Source organism: Eleutherodactylus coqui, chromosome 1, assembly GCF_035609145.1.
Source record: "Eleutherodactylus coqui strain aEleCoq1 chromosome 1, aEleCoq1.hap1, whole genome shotgun sequence".
Lineage (NCBI taxonomy): Eukaryota > Metazoa > Chordata > Amphibia > Anura > Eleutherodactylidae > Eleutherodactylus > Eleutherodactylus coqui.
This window is the reverse complement of record NC_089837.1, coordinates 494,838,899-494,853,112: the sequence shown is the minus strand read 5'-3', so window position 1 is coordinate 494,853,112 and position 14,214 is coordinate 494,838,899. Positions and strand designations below refer to the sequence as shown.

Below are 14,214 nucleotides of genomic sequence, written 5' to 3'. Positions count from 1 at the left end.
CTCCAGGCTTTACTGAGCACCATGTCATGTCATAGACACCATAAAGTCATTGTATATATCTGAGAATATTGGGATCTCCTCCAAAATCCACCCTTGAAACCACAGAAGACTTCACTAAAAAGTGCATCAGACTCCATTAAAAATTGCCAAAATTTGCACCAAAATTGGCCATGTGAACATTTCTCAATTATTCCTCTTAGTTTTTTATGATTTCACACAACATGGGCACCCCACCCCTTTGCCAGTATCCATTTGCACAGATTCTCCGCTTACCCCCTATAGTTGGACGAGATGTTAGGGTTCAGCATTAGTGTGTCACTTGGTTACGGCTTTTCACTAACTTCTGAGAAAACTGCAAGGAGCCACATAAGATGTCTGGCTGAGCTCTAGTTATGACTGATGTTCACCAGACAACGGGCAGAGGAACACAGAAACCCTGTAGTCACCTACACATCTGCTGCTTTCCATGTCTTTAGTTTTTCCCCTCATGCCGGTGCCAAAGGTAAGCTGGCACCGGGCCCAGATTCCACGAAGGATTCTGATAGAAACTGTTCTGTTTTCATCCATTCTGCAGACAAAGAACACTTGAAGGAGATGGAGGGGCTGCAGCGAGAACTGGCAGCTTTGCGCACTACCAACGAAGAGCAAAGGAGGCATATTGAAATCCTAGACCAAGCTTTGAATAATGCCCAAGCCAAAGTTGTCAAACTAGAAGAAGAGGTGAGATCGGGGCAGACACAGTTGTATTCAGAAGGCTTTTGTGTTTGTAGTGAAGGTCAATGTCACGTGTCATGGTCAGACCTTGAGAAAGGAACGTGGTCTTACCATGTCACTATTGGACTTGGCTAGGCATAAACTAGGTGGTAGTATGAGGTCGATTAAAGAGGACCTATCATTTTGTGAAGGTAGTGGGGCTGGCTGAATAGCTCTACAGCCGTGAGCCCATTGACTCCATCACCGTTTCTGTTTTTCATACTCGCCTCTGTTTGCCCGTATGGGCTGTCTGGCTTCTGGATTTGTGAATCTGTCTATTGAGCAATCCACACCATTAAAGGGGTTGTCCCGCGCCGAAACGGGTTTTTTTTTTTCAACCCCCCCCCCCCCCGTTCGGCGCGAGACAACCCCGATGCAGGGACCTAAAGAAAGCTTACCGGAGCGCTTACCTTAATCCCCGCGCTCCGGTGACTTCTATACTTACCGGTGAAGATGGCCGCCGGGATCCTCTTCCTCCGTGGACCGCAGCTCTTCTGTGCGGTCCATTGCCGATTCCAGCCTCCTGATTGGCTGGAATCGGCACGTGATGGGGCGGAGCTACACGGAGCCCCATAGAGAACAGGAGAAGACCTGGACTGCGCAAGCGCGGCTAATTTGGCCATCGGAGGGCGAAAATTAGTCGGCTCCATGGGAACGAGGACGCTAGCAACGGAGCAGGTAAGTATAAAACTTTTTATAACTTCTGTATGGCTCATAATTAATGCACAATGTATATTACAAAGTGCATTAATATGGCCATACAGAAGTGTATAGACCCACTTGCTGCCGCGGGACAACCCCTTTAACTGTCAATAGATGACATTAGACTTGATTGACAGTTCCATATCATCCCATGGCAGTGAGTGTTGGGGACCACTCATTTAAAGGGGTTTTCCAACACTAAACTATTAATGACCTATCCTTAGTGAGGGTCATCAGTAGGTGATCATGGGGGTCCACAACGCAGAATCACAGCTGATTGAAGAGGCTGTAGGATTTGGGTAAGCCTTGTGGCCCCTTCTCAGCCATGTGACATCATGTTCGTCGGTCACATGGCCTGAGTGCAGCTCATTCACACTCAGACTGAGCTGCACTACTAGGCACAGCCACTATGAAATGTATGGCACTGTGCATGGTATGGACCAAAGTAACAGCAGTGCTCACCTGAGTGGGAATCGTGTAACCCAACGATTGAAGATAGGTCATCAATAGTTTAGTGGTCGAAAACCTCGTTACAGGATTCACAGCGCCAGAACCCAAATCTAAAAAGAGCTCTTATGGCGGAATGGATGTAAGAAAAAAGAAAGCCAGTGATAGTCGACCTGTAACATGGCAGGTCCTCTTTAAGGAAATGTGTCTCTGGTAATTGGTTGCTATTGGCAACAAGGGAAGTTTTCCGGTTTGATAAATGGAGCATTAGTGGAAGGTATTTATCAGTTATTTTCGGACGAATTTAAGTGGTGGTAAAAATGGTGCAAATGGCTCCAAATTTATGAAAATGGTAAGCATGGCGTGATAATATGGCGCAATCTGCTGGCCACTTCACTTTCTTACAAAATCTCATGGCTGGCTTATTCTAAAATTTAGTGTAAAGTTTTATATTTGATGCATTTTACTGCTACTTCTCGTCGCCGCGCCCCTCAACACATTGCAAAGGTATATAAAGTGTCAAAATTTAGTCTACATGACACAATTTCTGTCTCTTTTTGACAGAATTTTGTAATATGTTTCTTTGTAAATTCCCCCAAAGTTTGAGGATGTAACCAATTCTGACAGACAACCTTTTGATAAATGAAGACAAAAAAAAAGAAGAAAACCTGACTTATTTTTTTGCTTATTGATTCTCTTCTCTCAGTGCGGGGAAATTGTCCGCCTTCAGTTCCTGAGGAAAATAGTTTTTAAAAAATCAATAAAAATAAAAGTAGTAGCAAAAAGTCAGGAGTGTAAATAGTTTGTTTTCACGCTCTATGCCAATAGCCGTTCATTAGGTGAAGAAGCATGTAGACGCTCTCTGCAGACCTTCTAGTCAGTGATCCCTGTGGTGCCTGTGTAGTTCTCTGATCTGTCCCCCAGATGTGGAAGGAGCTGATCAGATGGATATATAGTGTTGTGCGAAAGGATTCCGCTAAGCTTGTAGTTTACTCATTAAATCCACACTCTTTTTATGTTTAGGAGTCCAGTGGGCGGTCCTAACACTGATTGACAGCTATCTCTGCACAGCCAAGGACCGCCCACTGGACTCCTAAGCACAGAAAATACAGGAAATAAAATGAATAAAGTACAAGCTATGGCAAATCCTTTCCTACAGAACTATACATCGATCTGCTCAACTCCCTCTACTCTATACAATGCTGAACAAATCGGACAGCACAGTGAAGTCAGGGTGAAAGATCCTTCTTCTACCAGAAGGGATGGACATTATGCCAGAAATGTCTGCCCACTCGGACCTGGAACACATTCCTGTATAGGCTCATGGAGATGCTGAGGTAAATTATACCAACACCAATGTTGCAAATGCTGGGATTGGACCTTTGACAAACCTGAGCTATCATTGCAGAGAAGAGGGGATGGAAATGTACTTCCACGGCATCACCTATAGAGGGTGGCTTCCCTACTAGTCAGTGTTTGACCTTTCAACAAGCCTGGTGATATGATTAAGAGTATAAGCCTATCCATAATCTTCTTTAGAGGCAAAAGCCACCCATCTACAGACAGGCAGTTTTGGGGTGTTTGCCCCTCATCCGAGCAAAGCAGGGTGCTGGATGAGAGGCCTTTAACATGCATCTGGGGGCATAAAGTTGCTCCTTGAGGAGAGCATCAAGTTGGCATGGGGAGTCTTGTATAGACCATGCAAAGGACACCCATCTGTAGGTAGGCTATTTCGGGGGGGTTTAGGCTATTTCAGAATGTTTGCCCTTCGTCAGTGCAGAGTAGGATGTTGCATCTTTTCCTTCTGGAGAAGACTCTGGTTTGGCTAATATTCTTAGTCATATTGTCAAGTCCTGTTAAAGGGTCGAACCTTGCCTTATACTGTCACCTTCCACTAGATGGCCCAGGGAGCAGTGCATGGCATGTGTAAGACTCCCTATGCCAACTTGGAACTCTCCATAAGAATAAACTTTATCCTCCCACATCCATTGCATAGAAGCAGAAGTTTTGTCATCAATAAAGAATGTCTTCCCATGTGCAAAGTCAGGAGGTAGCATCAGTGGAGGCCAAGCTACTGGGACCCCCACCGATTGCTGGAACGAAGGGGCCAATAGCGTGCGAGAGCCCTTTTTTTAGTTTGTTTTTTTGTCAAATGACCTTCGTATAAAGGTCGTCTAAAGACTTTTCTCTTGTGTCTCTTAGCTGCGTAAGAAGCAGGTCTATGTGGAGGAGGTGGAGAAGCTGCAGCAGGCACTGACGCAGCTTCAGGCAGCGGGAGAGAAGAGGGAGCAGCTGGAGCGGCGGCTGCGGACCCGACTGGAGCGAGAGCTGGAGTGTCTGAGGATGCAGCAGGTAACCGCAGTCTCGGGTTGTGTCACCTCCGGGTGACATTGCAGCAGAACAAGAGATTATCACAAAAGACACAGCAGCTTGTATCAAGCAATTGGGAAGAAAGCTTAGTACTAATGAGTATGCAAAACAGCCGCCAGTGCGTGCAAGGAAGCGTTAACCCTTCGTGGAAAGCTTCACCTTTTGGAGGCATCGTACTGCATATATTAGAGACTTGTACTACTCATTACTCTCATTTACATCATTACTGTTATCACAGTAATTACATGCAGGAGCAATGATAACCGCAGAGAACCCCACATAGTCCTGCTGTTTATGGAAGCCTGTATTCTGGAATATCACGGCCGCCATCAGCACTGCTGGGTTATTATGTAAAGAGGGTCATTAGAATTACACCTGTCCGTATGGCCTACTAAAGGCCCATTTACACAGAACGATGGTCGCTCAAAAAGTTTTGAACGATCATCTTTGCATAACTCTTAAGTATCTAATTAGCTACTTAAGAGTTAATGCAGGGGGAGCGGGATACCACTGTGATAGCACCGAGAACAAAGCAGCTGTTTTGTATATGCAAACAGCTGCATTGTTCTTGGAGCTTTCAGCTGGTATCCTGCTGAGAAGTCCCAGCGGGATACCAGCTGAAAGAATGCTATCAGCACCGCCTGCTGAGAAAGTCCCTGATAACAGTCATTGGTGATTTCTAACTTGCTAGAAATCACCATTGAACGAATAGTACAGAACAGTGCACGATGGCCGTGCGTTTAAACACAATGATTATCGCTTAAAAAATGGCTTTTGAGCAAATTTTGAGCGATAATCCTTGTGTCAAAAGGGGCCTTTAGGTATTTCAACTCCATAATGGGGGGTATTTCAACTCAATTGATGTCATAGGATGATTTATACTACCATTTCCCTTCAGCAAACATTATCAGGGTTTAAAACCCATCAACCAGGGACTGGCAAATTAAAGCAACCTAACAGGCCTGGACAAACAAAAATGGCCGAATCGCTTCTATGTCCATTGTGTATTAGTATGCATCAGTAGTCTGAGACACTGCATGCTGCTCCGACTGGTCAGCACTGCTCGTGTGGGCAGCACTGCTTAATCAAAGCAGGTTTGGGCCTCATGTCGACGGGGAAAATCAGGCCCGCTACGGATTCTCCATGGAGAATCCGTAGCGGGTCCCTCCTACCCCGCGGACATGAGCGCTGAAAAGAAGAATTAATAAGAATTAACTTACCCGCAGCGGACCGGTTTCTTCGGCCAGCGGATGTACTCGGCAGGTCGGCGGCGTGCGCCGGGCACATCCGCCGGGCCGAAGCAAGAAGATCCGGCCGTGAGGAAGAGAAGACGTGCCCGGTCCGCTGCGGGTAAGTTATTCTTATTTTAAATATGGAGCATGTCACTTTTTTTTCATGCTCCATCTTTTTTTATTCCCTTTTATTGACCATCCGCGGGTATTTATCTGCCCGCGGGTGGTCAATGCATCCCTATGGGGTGCGGATCCGCGGCCGGGAGAAGAGTTAAAATCCGCTGCAGATTTTAATTCTTCTTTTGCCCGTGGACATGAGGCCTTCGTGTATTACACCACTCTCACAAAGCCAATGAGAGGGTGCAGCATCACTGCTCGATCTCCTGACATCAGAGTTCACATCCCGACCGCCATGAGTTCAAGAACATGACACTTCAGCTTCTCATTGGCTGCAGCGCCACTTGATTTCCTGTGATGTCATAACAATCCCCAGTATCCTGGCGGCTGCCGTGGGGTAATTTTTTTCTAATGCAGGGAGTGCTATTAAGCTTTAACACGTACTTAATATCAGTCAGGCTGTTTTCTTGCACAAAGTCCAAACTGCCTGCATAGTCATAGATTAGCATGAGTAGAGTAATATTACCTTTTGTTCTACATTTGCGGTGGTCTCACCCGGGTCCAATTCCCTCTTCCAAGATGGAGGCACATCTCCTCGCACTACCTGGTGCACACTCTGCATCATTAGTGGGAGGCACTTCACGCTGCTTTTGGATTGGCTAGTGCTGGCTAATCAGAGAGCAGGTGTAGTGCATTGGCAGTAAGAGAAAAGTGTGGCTGCCATATTGGAAGACGGAAAATGGGGTCTGGGAACTGGTAGAACCGTGGTACTTGGGCACAAACAGAGAACGACAGGTAATATACTCACCCCTCCAAGTGATAAACTTCTTGTGATCACTGTAGGCAGCCATAATTTTAAGAGCTTACTGAACACCGTTCAACAGTTGCTCTATAAACATGTATGCGTTGAGCTCCCTCTAGTGGTGGCGTCAGGTAGTTAGAATTTTTTGATTTAGACAGGAAAACTGAGCTCAAAGCCTTATTAAAATAGATTATCAGGACTGAATTTTGGACCTAAGAATAGTGTTAAGTGAATCAAACCAGTAGAACCCAGGAGGGTTGTACTTGTTCAGTTCGCTCAACACTAGTCCTGAACACTGGTGTATATCAGTAAGAGCCATAAAAGCCTCTGAGAGTGTTATGAGGGGCTTTGTATGGCTCTTAGACAGTGTTGTACACCAGTTTTATGGGTTTTAGTGAACTTCGCGTTCGGTTCGAACTAATTCGGACTAAACCAAACTTTTAGTGAAAGTTGAGGGGATCAGCTAAACCAAAGTTTTCAAAAGTTCATTCATCACCACCCAATAATAAAATGATGTACAAGTTAGAGTTTAACCCCTTAGTGACGAAGCCTGTTTGCGCCTTAGTGACGGAGCCAAATTTTGGAAATCTGACGTGTCACTTAACATATCATAACTCCGTGAAGGTTTTACATATCCAAGTGATTCTGACATTGTTTTTTCGCCACATGTTGTACTTCATTTAGGTGGTAAAAATAGACCCATAGAATTTGTGTATATTTATTAAAAACCCCAAAAATGGGAAAATTTTGAAAAAATTGTCATTTTTTTCAGGTTTTCAACTGTAATATCTCAAATATGTGCAAACATACTGTAGAAATTTTTGCTCATATATACATTTCTATCTGTTCACTTTATTCTGAATGCACGTTTGAAAAACTTTAGTTTTTTTTTAACCATTTAGGAGACGTACAAATTTAACATTACTTATCAACATTTTGAGGAACGCTTTATTTTCCGGCACCAAGCCAAGATTGTAAAGGCTCATAGGTGTCAGAATTATAGATAACCCCACAAATGACCCCATTTTAAAAACTACACCCCTTAGTGTATTCACTGAGGAGGTCAGGAGGATTTTGACCCCACAGTTTCTTTTCAGGAATTAATGCAATTTAGAGTAAAAAAAATAAAATTTAATATTTTTGCAAATACGTAATTTTTAACACAGAATTTTTTTCTATGGTGCACATGAAAACGAGGATTTACACCTCAAAATGCATACCCCCATTTGTCCCGTGTTCAGAAACATACCCATTGTGGCCCTAATCTTCTGTCCCTATGTACAATGGGGCCAAAACCGAAAGGAGCAGCCGGTGGCTTTCAGATCAGACATTTTGCTTGAAGGCGTTTTAGGCCCCATTGGTCACTTGTAGACCCCTCGAGCGGCCAAAACGATAGAGAACCCCCACAAATGACCTCATTTTGGAAACTAGACCTCTTAGCGCATTAATCTAGGGATGTACTGCATATTTTGACCCAACAGTTTTTGAATGAAGCAAAACAGAAGGAAAAAATTACGATTTTTGTTTTTTTTATCAATTGTGATTTTAAAAACATTTTTTTTTGGACAGCAGACATATGAATGGAGGCTTTCACCCAAAAATGGATACCCCCGTTTGTCCCGTGTTCAGAAACATACCTATTGTAGCCCTAATCTTCTGTCCGTATGCACAACGGGGCCCAAACTGGAAGGAGCAGCGGGTGGTTTTCAGAACAGACATTTTGGTTGAAGGTGTTTCAGGCCCCATTGGCCACTTATAGAAACCGTGAGCGGCCAAAACGACAGAGGACCCCCACAAATGACCCTGTTTTAAAAACTAGACCACTTAACGCATTCATCTAGCGGTGTACTGCGTATTTTGACCCCACAGTTTTTAAATGAATCGAAGCAAAGCAGAAGGAAAAAATTATGATTTTTGTTTTTTTGGCAATTATGTAATTTTAAAAATAGTTTTTTTTGTACAGCATACATAGGAATGAAGACGTTCACCCCAAAATGGATACCCCCATTTGTCCCGTGTTCAGAAACATATGCATTGTGGCCCTAATCTTCTGTCTGGATGCACAACGGGGCCCAAACTGAACGGAGCGTCAAACTTTAACTGTCTTTTGACTTTTACGTGACCGCCATTATTCATTGGATAATGGCGATCACGTGACCGAAGACCGCTCACCGCGGCCCCCCGTGACATCTCTAAGCTCTTGGCTACCTTTAGTAGCCAGGAGCAAGGAGATTTTAAATTTTCTCTTGCCCTCCCCAGCTTCTGCGCTTGCGTCCGCCATTTTGGCGATGGGCGCATGCGCCAAAACTGGGGGAAGGTCCGTGGATAAGGATCCCGTCAGGGAACCTCGCTGGTGGCCTTATTTAAGTAATTTCACCTCCCCTCACGGATCCGATCCGTGATGGGAGGTGAAAATTGAGGTTTTTTTTACTTTTACGTGATCACCGTTATCCATTGGATAACGGCGATCACGTGACTGGGAAACGCGTACCGTGGCCGCCCATGAAATCTCCAGGCTCTTGGCTACATTTAGTAGCCAGGTGCGGGGAGATTTTAAATTACCGTGCCAATCTGCGGCTTTTGCGCCTGCGTCCGCCATTTTGGCGACGGACGCGTGCACAAAAGCCTGGCAAGGTCCGCGGATAAATCTGGGGGCTTAAGGTACCTAATTTCATCTCCCCTCATGGATATCATCCATGAGGGGAGATGAAACAAACTTTTTATCTTTTTTTTTTTTACACTTTTTAACCTTTTTTTAACTTTTACATGATCGCTGTTATCCATTGGATAGCAGCGATCATGTGACCAGGAAACGCATACTGCTGCTACCGGTGACAGCTCCCTGCTCTCAGCTACTCATTCTAGCCGGGAGCAGGGAGTTTTTAAATTTCCCGGGCCTCCCGGCTCTCTGCGCATGCGCGTGACGTAATTTGTCTGGCGCGCATGCGCAGACGCCGGCGGCAGTGCTGGGGAGAAGACCGAAGGATCCGGACGCTGCGGGGGACCGGGGGTGAGTACTCTCAGCTCCCCTTACGGATCCGATCCGTAAGGGGAGCTGAAAAGTTAATTGTTTTTAACTTTCCATTGAGTTTAACGCGATCGCCGGTATCCGGTGGATACCGGCGATCGCGTTACCGGGGGTAGGGTCCCGCGGCCCGGGATGACAGCTCCATGCTGTCGGCTACCCCTGGTAACCGGCAGCATGGAGCTATCACGTCCTGAGCCTGCAGGGCTGTCATTCCTAGAGGATGCATAAAACTACGTCCTCTAGGAATAAAGCCCAGCAGACCAGGACGTAGAATCCAGATGGGGCCGTCGTTAAGGGGTTAAAGGGGTTATCCTACATCTGAGCTGTGTTGCCAGGAGAATAGCATGTGGCTGCTATGGCCTTTGATTGTCAGCTGGTAGCCCTCCATGAACAAAATCCAGGAGGACCGCAGGAGCTGCAGAGCTGGATCATTGGGTATGAGGATGGAGAAGTACAGCTGCTATTATCATTTTAACACATTTGCGCCCGAGTTTTTTAAAAAATCATCCGCACCCAGACAACCCATTTAAGAGTGTTACACTGATAATGGTCCCTGTCACTGGGCTGACCACAAGCTGGAAGTTGTAGTTTCACAATAGACCACTGGTCTAATCATCAATGTCCTCATCCCAAGGACCCCCTGACTCAGGTTATTAGTCACACAGCTTATCCATTGTACTTGTTGGTGTTTCTTCTGCTTACGGCCGTCATCAGGTTGGAGCAGTAACGGATGATCCCCATTATGAATGTATTCCCCGAGGGCCGACATCAGCAGGTCTGTGCAGTGAATAGATGTCATGCGGAATCGTTATTTAATTTGTATAGATGAAGCGCACACAAGAGTTGCCTCTCAGTCAGAAATTAGGCTAATTACTTTAAACGTGACAGTATAATTTCTACACTCACTTTGAAGAAGTTTTCAAATGAGCTGATTCATGCGGATTGCTTCTCGATCAGACAGAAGGAAGTGGGGGAAAGAAGTCCTGTGTGTCATCTTCATCTTAAGTAATGTAATTGGATCTGTCTCCTCCGCAGAAAATTACATTAACGTCCTGAAAACCGCAAATCTAACAGTATTCTTACATCCGAGTGATATAAACTGTGTTTATGGAGGGTTTCCGAGATTATCAGTTAATGGTTTATTTATAGCCAAGGCAATAAATGTATGATCAGTGGGATACCCGAGTGCGGAGGTCAGATGGCACCCTCTGTGCAATTTTTTTGTTGTGCCCCCATGTCATAACAAAAAAACTATACATTGCACTGATAGGTATCCGTCTGTATTCTTGTGCAGAAAGCAGCAAGTTAACATCATACTCACACCAGAACAGCTCAGTGAATAAATACTGTACCAATACAAAGCTCATAACATAAGTTCAGCACTAGAACCAATTTCAGTACAATAATACCGCACCTGACCCAAATAAAATAACCTAAATACAGTACCAAAACCAAGCTCAGAACATAAATACAGCACCAGAAACAAGCTCAGAACATAAATACAGCACCATTAGATGGCAAGATTAGATGAACGATCCTTAAAGGTGGTTTCCCCCTTGTCTTATAAGAGCATCTCGGAGGCTCCTTGTGTGTAGTGACCTCTTCTTCCGCTTGTGTAGAGCTTGCTGACCACTAGACGCCTCTATGACGCAGAGAAGAGATGTCACCCCGTTACCAGAATCTGAGAGAGGGGCATTATTGGCATGTGAGAAGCTGGATGGTTGTATCCATGAATTGTCCCCCACCGGCCGTTCTGACCAGACTTAGGGGGTGTTGGGACCAGTAGATGCGTGAGGGTACAGACACAAGGTGAACGGGCTCAGGACCCCTTTGACAGACCACCAGTATCGAGGATCATCTGATTATCCGACAAGCACGAGCAGCTCCAACAGTTTTTTTTGTCCGCCATCCAGAAGCAGAAAGTTTTATTCAATTCCAACAACTCCTAGTTGCTTGATTTTTTTTTTTTACAATGAATGTAAGTACAGCACCAGAACCAAGCTCAGTACATAAGCAGAACTAAGCAATTGTGTTGCGGCAGTGCTCTTGGACTGACCTCTTCGCCTTGGAACATCAGAGGAGAGGAGGCAAAGCCAGGAGGAAGATGATAGAGGAAGAAAATTATCTGGATGGGTGGACCACAGGGGGAGGGAGACAATCGCCCCCAGCCTACGTCCACTTTTTACCCCGAACTACAATGGTGGTCAGATGCAACTGCACAGATCACACACAAACCATGCAGAGAGTGTCCAAACTGATCACTAGAGCAAAGAGTCAGCAGCAGAACTGCAGTACCAGCCACAGCCACGCTTGTACTGGTGTCACTGTGCTGGTACTGCAGTGTAGGGGTTGCTGTGCTCCAGCCATCCCTGCTGCTAGGTTTGGATCCCCACAATCATACTTTGATGATGCTAAGGGTGGGAATCCTGGTGGACATGTAATGTGACGCTTCAGTATGAAGTGACAATGTGACAGATTTGTCTATGCATACATTTTCATAATTTGTGAATACTTGTTGTTATACTTGGCCTCGTGTCCTGTGATGTCTTCATAAATTAAAGCGGTTTTCCAGCTTTGCGACAAAATTCTATCCGGAGACCGAGAGGGCGGGTTGTATATTACCTGCAGTTGTTCTTTGCTGTCCATCCAATCTGACGATTCTAGGTTCCATTTTCGGTTGTCCAAGATGGTCAATGCAATCTTCAGACTCCTTAATCCCCATAGTGCATTGGTAATGTCAGACTAGCAAAGTGCTGTCTGATTGGCTAGTGCTGCTCACGTGATCAGCAATGACCAATCAGAGAGCAGTATGCAATTAGCCAGAAAAAATATTGTATTAACATGGATAGCCAAGAAGCAAGACCACAACCAGCGAATTAGATGGATGGCAGAGAAGAACAAGTGCAGGTAATATACCCCCAACCTCTCCGGGCCCAGGATAGAATTTTATCCAGAAACAAGATGGTTGCTTTAACATTTTTTGCATCTTAACGAGAGTGTTTAAAATAACAGTCCAAAAATAAATGTCCCCAGTGCAGAGTCCGAGGGGTGCTATGCAAGATGAGGTTAAGTCCCATTTACATGGTACAAATGTCGGGCAAACGATGCCCGACACTCGTCCCTGAGTGTTCTCACTCCCATGCTGCTGCACAGGAGCGAGTATTGCTTCCTCTTTGACAGAGCCGCCAGCAGGGGGCCGGGACCTTAGGAAAAGATTTCACTCCTCGCTCTCCCTATCTATTCACTTAACACAGCGGCCATTCAGTACTGAATTGCTGCTGTTTACACTCATCGTTCAGGATTTTATGCACTCTAAACGATGAAAGATGAGCTGAATGATGATCCTTTGGTGTAAACAGCAGCCGTTCAGTACTGAACAGCCGCTGTGTTAAGTGAATGGAGAGCGGCGGGGGGGGCCAGGAGTGAAATCTCCTCCAGCCGCCCCGGCCCGCTGCTGGCCGCTCTGTAAGCGAGAACATGCGGGGATGAGTGTCAGGCATCGTTTGCCCGACATTCGGCCCTTTTAGATGGGGCTTTATGCTCCATCCCCTCAGGCCCTGCACTAGGCATAACACAATCTTTATCTGGAGTGTCCCTTTAAATAATCCACATTTTAAAGCCACACCCTCCATCTTCAAAGATTTGAGCTAAATGACAGATAATAACATTTTGTAAAATGTTTCACCATACAGAGACAAGCGAACCATCAGGCATCCAACAACTCGGATTATAGTGCTACTGCGTTGATGGACTTGCTGAGGAAGAAGGAAGAGACCATCTTGGCTCTAGAAGCGGATACGACTAAATGGGAACAGAAGTACTTAGAGGAAAGTGCGAAAAGACATTTTACCATGGATGCTGCTACTACAGCCATAGTCCAGCCGTAAGAGGGCAACTTTTTATTACATCTCATCTCATTACAGCATAGTAGTGGCAGTTAACCCTTTCCTATCCACTGTCTGACGTCCTCCAACATTATAATTGAAGCCTGTACAGCTCCGATGTCAGAAGACATCCGGCAGGGTATTCTTACTGTAGATTACTGGCCGCTCTGTTGTCGGGGGCCTCTCCGGCATGTCCAATACTGCAGTACTGGCTATAGCCAGCAGATGGCGCCATTGTAAAATGGCAGAAAAGAGAGAGCCCTAAAGGAAACCCTGAATCCAAAATTGGATTGCAAAGGGTTAAAGGGGATGTTCTGCAAGTGACTTCACTAGCATATGGGAAATGACTTAAAGGGGTTGTCCCAGAATCATGTTATAACACCTTTACATAAGATAAGTTATCAAACTTTGACTGGTGGGAGGGCGTTTGACTGCCCTGAGAACGGGGGTCCTGTGTTCCTTTCTTTTCCTTACTGCACCCCAAAAAGTGAGGAGGAACTTGAATCGTGTGATGGTTGAGCTTGTTTCCACTTGATTCACTTCAGCAGGATTGTTGGAGAGATTTGAGCACTTTTACTCAGGGGTGTCCCAAACCCTTATGCTACCTGAGGCAAAGTGTGAAGTGGCATCCTCCCTCTCCTTCCCCTCCCCGCAAGAAAACACTAATTTTACAGACATTACAATTGCCAATACAGAAGATACCCAACACCTATTGGAACCATTGAGTGTGAAGTGACAGGATAATAGTGGCTGCAATAGTAATAGTGCCCTTAATGGCCCCAGTACTCACAGTGACTCCTCTAGGGGCCTCAGTAGCGATAGTGGCCCCCGTAGTAATAATGACTCCCATAATGGTCCCAGAAGTGATAGTAACCTCTA

The 14,214-nt window shown here is 45.4% G+C and overlaps 1 protein-coding gene across 4 annotated transcripts in view; it reads left to right on the top strand.

The window, feature by feature from the left end:
- The window catches only part of AMOTL1 (angiomotin like 1), a 132,876-nt gene that overhangs the window by 107,056 nt on the left and 11,606 nt on the right, over positions 1–14,214 (top strand). For all 4 annotated transcript variants that reach the window (XM_066586797.1, XM_066586788.1, XM_066586779.1 and 1 more), the window contains 3 exons: positions 575–720; positions 4,105–4,254; positions 13,144–13,334. In XM_066586797.1, coding sequence (XP_066442894.1) covers positions 575–720; positions 4,105–4,254; positions 13,144–13,334 — 487 coding nt within the window. The remainder of the gene's footprint in view (positions 1–574; positions 721–4,104; positions 4,255–13,143; positions 13,335–14,214) is intronic.